Here is a 9,854-nt window from a genome sequence, read left to right on the forward strand (position 1 = left end):
AAGAGACAAAAAAGGGACTGTCTCCTTCTTCTTACCCTTAGATGTATAGTACCACTGCAGCACGAGGGGGGCCCCAGACACCTGCTTATGGGAAGCAGCACCTGCTGCAGCAGCAGCAAAGAAGTGCAGCCAGTGTCCCCCCATATCCGTTAGCAGCAGCAGGAAGAAGACTGCATGCATGCATGCAACAAAGGAGACAGAGAGAAAGGAGACAGTTTATTTATTTATTGTCTCTTTTTTGTCTATTTATAAGGAATAAAAGGAGACACTAAGAGACAAAGGAGACACTCAAGAAGAAGCAAAGAAAAAAAAGAGACAAACACAAGACACAGCCACACAACCCTCACCAGCAGCAGCAGCAGCAGCAACAGCAGCAGCAACAGCAGCAGCAACAACAGCAGGAAGTACCTGCTGAATATTGAGGAAAAGCAGTAGCATTAGATATATAAAGGAGACAGGTAGATATACGATCTAATAATTGATCTAAGCAAGCCCCAAAGACGGAGACTGCACGCATGCATGCATGCAACAGCAAACACACACAACATATGTCATGATTCTGCTGCTGCTGTTGTTGCTGCTGTACGTGCTGCTGCTGCTGCTGCGGTTATACGTGCTGCTGCTGCTGGTGCTACGGTTATACGTGCTGCTGCTGCTGCTGCTTCTGTAGCAAGAGTGTCTGCTGTGTTGCTGCTGTCTCCCGTGTCTGCTGCTGCTCATATCTTTGCACAGATAAGAAGTGTGGGGCCCCACAGCAGCAGATTGGGGTGTATACGCAGCTAACCCTCCTTCTGCTATCCTGGATATATGTTTAGGGTTTAGTGTTTAGTTAGGCCTTAAGGAGTATACAGAGGCCTAGGGTTTAGGGTTTAGGGTTTAGACTTACCTTGCTTTAACATTCTTGCTGCATGCCCATCTGCTGCATCAAGCAACTGCGACGCTAAATAGCAGCAAATAGATCCCCATTGGTTGCTGCATGCAGCAGCAGCAAGCAGCAGCAGCAGCCGTACATAACCTGCATATACACCACAACAACAAAAGTACCAGCAAACAAACACCACTATGCATGCATGCGTATGCATGGGGTGTATGCGCACCTACACACAATCCCCAGCAGCATCCAGGGCCCCCTAAACCACTAGGGGGCCCCCTTAGCCCCTGGGGGGCCCCTAAACACCGGAGAGGCCCTAGGCACTAGGGAGTGTCCTAGTGTCTTAGGGCCAACATGTTGTACACCCTGCATGTATGGGTTCCATAAGGGGGCCCCCAGGACTAAATGAGGGCCCCTAACTGCTGCTGCAGGAGTTGGGGGGCCTACCTATAAGGTTAGGTACGTAGAGGAGTACCTGGTGGGCCTCCACGGGTGCTGGGGGTGGTACTGCTGGAGCTGCTGCTGCTGCTGCTGCTGTGTGTGTTGGCTTCACCATCGCAGGTCAGTAATAAGAAGAAATTAGTAACAATAAATATGCTGCTGCTGGGGGCCCCCAAAGCTGCAGCAGGAAGATAACGTGGTTAAGCCGGTGTTTGGAAGGGGGGAGGGTTTAGGGTTTAGGGTTTAGGGTTTAGGGTTTATGATAGATGATACAAAAAGGTATAAAGGCATAAGAAGAAAAGAAAAAAAAACAGTTGCCTATACACCCCATTAAAATCGTTAATTAACACACATAAAGGAAGAAAGCATAAAAGGGAGGGGGCCCCCCTAACCCTATAAATAAGCTCCAGCCAGCTGCTGCTGCTGCTGCAGCAGCAGCAACAGCTGCTGCTGCTGCTGTTGCTGCGACTGCAGCAGCAACAAGCAGGGGTTTTTGTGCAGCAACAGCAGCAACGACAGCCATATATCTGTGTTAATTGTTTATTATTCTCTATTTACTTTATTTAAGGGTACTAGGTTATTCTTTGCTGCTCTCTTTCCTTAGGGGGCCCCCTCTCCCGTATAGTGGTGCCACAGCGGCCGCCGAAGCTCGCTCGTGCTGCTGCTGCTGTGGCTGCGGCTGCTGTGGCTGTTGTGGCTGCGGCTGCTGTGGCTGATGCAGCAGCAGCAGCAACAGCAGCACTTCTTTTGGCTCTTATAGGGCCCTGCAACCTTCCAGTACCTATACAGCAACAGGGGGTATCAGGGGCCCCTCGCGCCTCTAGGGGCCCCCGGGGGCCCCCGCAACAGCAGCGTTTGCCCATCACAGCAGCAGGAGCTGTAGACATCTAGGTAGCAGCAGCAGCAGCAGACAACCTTCCAGAAGCAGCAGCAGACAGCCTAGGACGGGTATCTGCGGCAGCAGACAGGAGCAGCAGCTGCAGCTGCAGCAGCAACCGCAGCAGCGGGAGCAGCAGCAACAGGTCTTAAGACAGGCTCCCAACCTACTTAGGTTTGGCCTCAATAGTGTTGGCTGTATGCAGCAGCAGTTGCTGCATGACTTGCTGTAAACTCTTGCACACAGCAGCAGCAGCAACAGCAGACAGCTGCAGCAACATCAGCAGCAGCAACATCAGCAGCAGCAACATCTGCAGCAACATCATCAGCAGCAACAGCTGCATTAGGCAGGATCAGCAGCAGCAGCAGCAGCAATTATCAGCAGCTGCAGCAGATATTAGTAGCATCAGCAGCAGATATTAGCATCGGCAGCTGCATACATACATTATTATCCGCATACATACATCAGCAACAGCAGCAGCAGCAGCAGCAGCAGCAGCAGAAGATGGCGGACCCCATAGACCAGTGGCTAGAGGAGTCCCTCTCATTACCCGCACGACTGCAGCGGGAGTTGCGCCTCATGGCGGAGCTGGATGCAGCAAGTGCTGCTATAGAATCACAAGTAATACTCATGCTGCTGCTGCTGCTGTTGTTGCTGCTGCTGTTGCTGTTATTGCTGCTGTTGTTGCTGCTGCCGGTGGTGTTGCTGCTGTTGTTGCTGCTGATGTTGCTGATATTTGCTGCTGCAGCTGCTGTTTGTTGTAGTTATTGTTGCTGATGATGGTGTTGCTGCTGCTGTTGCTGCTGCTGCTGCTGCAGGTGCGGCAGCGAGAGGAGCATTTCTTACGCCGCTTAGAGGCCCTTAGAGCAGAGGGAAGTCCCCTCGTCTTTGAGGGTATGGAGGAAGAACTTAAACAAATACATGTAGGGTTTAGGGTTTAGGGTTTAGGGTTTAGGGTTTAGGGTTTAGGGTTTAGGGGTTGGAGGCCAAAGTTGCCTTTGTTTCGACTGTAGTATGACAGTCTGTGTTGCTGCTGCAGCTGTTTCCTTATGTGTTGCTGCTGCTGCTGCTGCTCCTGTTGCTGCTGCTGCAGGAGATGCAGCGGAAAAGTCGTGCGCTGCTACGAGAGAAGGTAGAGATAAATCGTCATGCTGCAGCTGTGCTGCATGCGGAGCAGCAGACCCTTGCTGCTGAGCGACAGCGGCTGCTGCAGAACCCTGGTATTGCTGCTGCTGCTGCAGGAGGCGCCACAGCAGCAGCAGACAATGCTGCAGCAGCACCTGATGCAGGTGGCGCAGGCGGGAGCAGCAGCAGCAGCAGCAGCGCTCTGAGGAGACGGGGGGGAGCCGACCGTCTATCAGCAGGAGCAGCCGGAGCAGCAGCAGCACAGCAACAGCAGCAGCAGCAACTTGCAAACAGCAGCAGCAGCAGCAACGTAGATCGTTCGCATGCAGGTGTTGCCATGTCAGGTGCTTCGCATGCAACTCGCGGCTGGCCTGCTTCAGCGTCACAGCAGCAGCAGCAGCTGCAGCAGCAACAGTTGCAGCAGCAGCAGCTGCAGCAGCAACAGCACGTTGAAGACCCCACGATGCTGCACCATCAGACGTACCTGCAGCAGCAGCAGCAGTTGCAGATGCAGCAACAGATGCAGCGACAGCACATGCAGCAGCAGCAGATGCAGCTACAAGCCCAGCAGCAGCAGCAGCATCCGCTGCAGCAGCAGCACTCTATGTCGCAGCCGCAGTACATGCAGCAGCAGCAGCAACAGCAGCAGCTGCAGGACCCCCGCTGCTACTCGGCCCCTGCATCGATGCCAACAACACAAAGTAGCGATGTAGCAGCCGAGGTTCGTCTGCTGTTGCTGTTGCTGCTGCAGTTGCTGCTGTTCTGCCTGTTGCGGTTGATGCCGCTGCTGCTGCTGGAGCTGCAGCTCCAGCAGCAGTTGCTGCTTCTCTTCGTGTCTCGCTGCTGCTGCTGCTGCACGCCACGTTTGCTGCCCTCCTGCCCTCCCTTGCTAGCATCCCACGCCTCTGCTTTCCTTGCTGCTGTTGCTGCTGCTGCTGCAGAGCGGAGGCAGCAACTCTAAGACGGCTCGAGGGAGACTTAGTAACTCTAGTTCTGTGGGGGCCGGGGGGGCCCCCGGGGGGCGACAAACAGCAGCTGCTGCAGAGGGGCCCCCTCATGGTGCTAGCCATTCTCGTAGAGGGAGGAAGGTAAATATTTTATGTACATGCTGCTGCTGTTGCTGCTGTTGCTGCTGCTGTTTCGTTGCTGCTGTGTTGCTCCCTCCCTGAGAGTCCCGATACGAGCAGTACTAGCAGCAGTACTAGAAGCAGCACTAGCAGCAGCAGCTCGTATATGTGTCTCCTTGCTTGGTTTGTTGCAGGCAGCAGATAATCTGTTGCTGGCTAGACACCCCAGCAGCAGCACAGCAGCAAGCAGCACGAGTTCCCCTCCTAATGAAGGGTTACGTGCTGCAGCAGCAGCAGCATCGGGGCCCTTAGGGGCCCCCGCAGCAAGTGGGGGCCCCCAGGGCCCCGCCCCCGGGAAGACGCATGCAGGGGCATCAAGGAAGCAAGGTGGAGCGAAGGCAACAGCAACAGCAGCAACAGCAGCAGCAGCAGCAGCAAATAGAGTATGTCCCTTTTTCTTGTGTCTCCTTTCAAGGCGTCAAAATGTTTGTCTCCTTTCTGTCTCCATGTGTCTCCTTTCTGCTTCCTTTGTCTCCTTCCTATATGTCTCCTTCAGTCTGTCTCCTTTCTGCCTCTTCTTTCTCTCTCCTTGCTCTCTATCTCCTACCTATCTGTCTCCTTTTAATATGTCTCCTTATTCCCCTCTCCTCTATCTCCAATCTCCAGTCTGTTTCCTTTCTGCCTCCTCTTTCTGTCTGTCTCCTTTGTCTCTATCTCCTATTTATCTGTCTCCTTTTAATATATCTCCTTATTCCCCTTTCCTCTATTATCTCCAATCTCCTATATATTATCATTTATATTCTGTCTCCTTTTCTTAATTATAATATACAGGACGATCCTGCTCCTTCTTCCTCTACTGGTGAATCATGGGAAGGAGTATGCCCTGTATGCTTAAGAGGGGAGGCATCAGCAGAAGTTATAAAGATGGTTGCATGCGATTCATGTAATCGATGGTTCCATTTCGAGTGTGTTGTAAGTATATATATATACAATCAGGGTTTATAAGGGTTTATAAGGGTTTATAAGGGTTTATAAGGGTTTATAAAGGGTTTATAAGGGTTTATAAAGGTTTATAAGGGTTTATAAGGGTTTATAAGGGTTTATAAGGGTTTATAAGGGTTTATAAGGGTTTATAAGGGTTTATAAAGGGTTTATTAGGGTTTATAAGGGTTTATATGGGGGTTAGGAGGGTTTATAAGGGTTTATTAGGGTTTATAGGGGGGTTAAGAGGGCTCATAGAGGGTTTATACGGGTTTAGGAGGGCTTATTAGGGTTTATAAGGGTTTATAGAGGGTTTAGGAGGGTTTATAGAGGGTTTATAGAGGGAGGGTTTGTATGGGGTTAGGGTTGAGGGTTTATAGGGGAGGTATGAGGGTTTATAGGTGGTTATGCTCCCTACGGCTGCCACCCTAACAAACTGTCTCCTCTATCTGTCTCCTCTTTATCTGTCTCCTTTATATGTATCCTTTATTTGTCTCTCCTGTCTCCTTTTCTTTTGTCTCCTTTTTAGGGTTATGCGGGGGAGACAAGAGAAGATGATACTTGGTACTGTCCAGACTGCTACAGGGGGGGTACAGCAGGGGCCCACTAAAGAGCCCCTGGGAGCCCGCAACAGGGAGCCCCCCATAGGGGGCCCTAGAGGGGCCCCCCAGCAAACCTTTCACTTAACCCTTCGCCAGGGGCCAAGGGGCCCGTTAGGGGGCTCTAATGGCCTCAGTATGGCCATAGATGTTTTGTGGGGCCCCACTGGGTACAGGGGCTCCACGGGGGGGCCCACACGGGCCCCCGTTCCCGTTAGGCCCATTAGGGCCCCCAAGAAATACTTAACCCCTCAACAGGTGCTGTTGAGGTGGCCCCAGGGGGCGCCGTTGGAGAGGGGCCCCTTCTTGGGGGCCTCTCGTAGGTGGGCCCCCTCTAGCGCTTTCACATACAACGCAGCAGCAGCAGCAGCAGCAGCCGCAGCAGCAGCAGGAGCCGGGGGATGTGGTCGTGTCCCCTTATGGATCTCCTCTTTGGTAATTTACTTATCTCTTTGCATGCATTAATAGAATTCAGTACTGAGAAAAAGAGACACTCAGACCTTAAACCCCAAACCCTAAACCCCAAACCCTAAAGAAGTAGAAAGAGACAGCTAACGCCACGCTTAGGGTTAGGGGGAATAGCGTAATAGACGGGAGGAGACAGTAGCAATCCACCACCAGTACCACCAGCAGCACTAGCAGCAGCATTAGCTACTAGCAGTAATAGCAGCAGCACTAGCAGCAGCAGCAGCAAGAAAGGAGACAGTAGGAGACAGTATTAAGCTCCGCATAGTTTATCAATAGCGTCATCCAAAGGGTATCGTTTAAATTCCATGTGTCTCCCTAATGGGGGGCCCCCACTCATTGGGGGGCCCCCCATGGAGGGGTGGGCCCCTAAGTATGGGGTCCCCCCCTCATCGCTGCCTACTAAAGAGAGGCCCTGTACTAGATCAAAGGCCCCCTGTTGCAAAGCAGCAGAGATGGGGAGTGACTCCCTCTTCCTGTTGCTGCTACTGCTGTTGCTGTTGATGTTGATACTACTGATGCTGCTGCTGCTGCTGCTGCTGCTGCTGTTGCTGCTGTTAGGGGGAGCAGCAGCAAGAAGTGTCTCTAAATGTTTAATAAAAAGGAGTACTTTTGCTGTTAATGATCTAAATGCTTTATCTAAACAATAACCAGATAGTGCACTTGTCTCCATATAGGAGACACCTAATCGTACTGCTAAGGCCTCTGCTTCCCCTCGACCCACAGCCTACAGCAGCAGCAGCAGCAGCAGCAGCAGCAGCGACAACATTAGCAGCAGCATGGGGCAAGTAAGCGGCGGGAACAGCAACAGACAGAAGCACATCCAGCAGCATGACAAAAAAACAGCAGCCAAAAAGCTACCTGCAATAGTAGCAGCAACAGCTGCAACAGCAGCAGCAGCAGCAACAGCAGCAGCAGCAGCAGCAGATGGTATTGTAGTACCCTATTCTTAAGGTCTGATTTGTTGCCTACAAGCAGCACTTGTACATGCGGTGGTGCTTCTTCCTTCATTGCTGACACCCAGTAATCTATACCTATACACCAGCAGCAGCAACAGCAGCAGCAGCAACAGCAGCAGCAGCAACAGCAGCAACAGCAGCAGCAGCAGCAGCAAACAAACATCCATTCTACTGCCAAGCTAAACGCTACTAAACCCTAAACCCTAGATCATTTGCCATCAAACCCTAAAGCAAATGCCCTAAACAATAAACCCTAAACACTAAGCCCTAAAACCCTAAACCCTAAACCCTAAACCCTAAACCCTAGACGTACTGCGGAAGCTTTCTTTGCAGCTCAAATCGAAGACAAGCATAACTCCCATTGCCGAGCGAAAGTAAGCTGCAGCAGCAGCAACAGCAGCAGCAGAAACAGCAGCAGCAGCAGCAGAAACAGCAGCAGCAGCAGCAGCAGCAGCGGACACACGTATACATACACCTAGGTCACCTCAATATATTTATATCTAGCTGCAGCAACAAGAACGGCGAAAGCAGCAGCAGCAACTACCGCAGCACCAACACCAGCACCAACACCAGCAGCAGCAACAGCAGCAGCAGCAGCAGCAGCAGCAGCAGCAGCAGCAAGAAAATATATACCTTGAGTAACACTTCTATACCTTTCATGCCCTGCTGTATCCCATATCTGTACTTTTGCTATTTCTTCCCCTATTGCCATCATCTTACTCATATAGTCTATACTTAGTGTTGCAGGGAGAGGGTATAGGGGGCCCCCCTCGGGGGCCCCCTGGGAGTCCATCCCCAGCTGTGGTAGATCATCGGGCCCCTGGGGGAGCCCTAGAGAAGGGTCCTCGTTCGGCGGCCCCTGCAGGGACCCCTGAGAAGGGTGCCGGAGGGCGGACACCTGGGGGGACACCTCGGTAGGGTACTGGATGGGGGGCCCCACAGAAGGATCTTCTTTGGGCGGCCCCTTGAGGGGCCCCTGAGAAGGGTGCTGGAGGGCTGACACCTGGGGGGACACCTCGGCAGGGTCCTGGATGGAGGGCCCCTGGGGGCCCTCCGAGGGTCTCTTTTCGTGGGAGTGGGGGCCCCCATGGTGACTGTTATGGGGGCCTCGGTGTATCTTCGAGGGGCCCCTTGAATTACGAGACCCTCTATGGGGGCCCCCCTGGGGCCCCTCAACAAAGCGGAGTAACATACTGCTTTTGCCTACACCGCTGTCTCCTATAGACAGATAGACACAGGGGTTAGGGTTTATAGCAATTAGGGTTTCGGGTTTAGAGTTTATAGCAGTTAGGGTTTAGGGTTTAGGGTTTAGGGTTTAGGGTTACCTATAAGGATAAGCTTAACAAGGTAATCATAAGCAAGAGCAGACTGTCTCCTTGCCCCTCCATTAAGTGTCTCCAATGCAAATTGAACAACATCAGAGGCAGCCATTGTCCCTTTACTGCAGCAGAAGCTGCTGCTGCTGCTGCTGCTGCTGTTGTTGCTACTGCTGCTGCTCTTGTTGATCCTATCAAAACACGAATCCTCTAGTGCTTGGAAGCGTGGTACAAGCATGCATGCCCTGCTGCTGCTCCTACAGCTGCTGCTGCTGCTGCTGCTGCTGCTGCTGCTGCTACCGGCAACAGCAGCAACTGCAGCAGCAAAGGGGAGGGACCTGCTGTTGTTGAAGTACAGTAGAGCAGCAGCAGCGGCAGCTGCTGCTGCTGCTCTAGTCGAGGAGACACTGGGGCCCCCTGCTTTTGTGTAGTGTGTAGTGTGCGTGTGTATGGTGCGCCGGTGCACGAGGGGCCCCTGGGGCCCCAACGACAAAAACAGCAGCAGCAGCAGCAGCAGCGTGCAGCAGGGGGGGTTGCTAAGAAAATGGTATAAAATGAGGAGACGACAATCAATTACAATGCTAAAGAAGAAAGAAAGAAGACAGGACAGAGAGGTGCTGCTGCTGCTTCTGCTGCTGTTGCTGCTGCTGGTGCTATTGCTGCTGGTGCTGCTGCTGTCTGTCTCCTTTTTGAAGGAGACAGAGAAGAGACACTCGACCCCTTATTTATTTAATGAGACAAAATTACAATTAAACATTTAATAACAATTAATATAACAACTTCCGTCTTCAGCAGCAGCAGCAGCAGCAGTAGCGGAATCCGCAGCAGCAGCAGCAGCAGCAGCAGCAGCAGTGGTCCACTAGTGTGTGTATATATGTATGTGCTGTCTTCTGCTGTCCTCCCTCCTTATTATCATTTTTTCCTTTTTTATTAAATTATTTATATCCAAATATAAAGAAGGAGGCCCTGGGGGCCCCTCTTTCTGCAGTACCCTCCCTCTTAAGGGCCCCCAACTTGCTGCTCCCCGGTCCCTTCTGGGGCCCCCGACGATCTTCCTCTGCAGTGTATCTTCAGGGGCCCTTTTCCTTAGTACTCTTGAGGACCCCTTGTTATATTAGCTAGCAAACAGACACCTGGGGGCCCCGAGCAGCAG

General features: G+C 52.2%; 1 protein-coding gene across 1 annotated transcript; it reads left to right on the forward strand.

The window, feature by feature from the left end:
* Positions 1-1,578: 1,578 nt before the first annotated feature.
* Positions 1,579-5,006, forward strand: EMWEY_00018840 (PHD-finger domain-containing protein, putative; the record flags this gene model as incomplete). Its single annotated transcript, XM_013480110.1, has 8 exons — positions 1,579-1,591; positions 1,917-2,110; positions 2,436-2,810; positions 3,008-3,112; positions 3,283-4,035; positions 4,256-4,402; positions 4,576-4,824; positions 4,938-5,006. 8 exons carry the CDS (start codon positions 1,579-1,581, stop codon positions 5,004-5,006), a joined length of 1,905 nt encoding a protein of 634 aa, XP_013335564.1.
* Positions 5,007-9,854: the final 4,848 nt, after the last annotated feature.

This window comes from Eimeria maxima, genomic scaffold, assembly GCF_000499605.1.
Source record: "Eimeria maxima Weybridge genomic scaffold, Emw_scaff163, whole genome shotgun sequence".
In the NCBI taxonomy this organism is placed as follows: Eukaryota; Apicomplexa; class Conoidasida; order Eucoccidiorida; family Eimeriidae; genus Eimeria; species Eimeria maxima.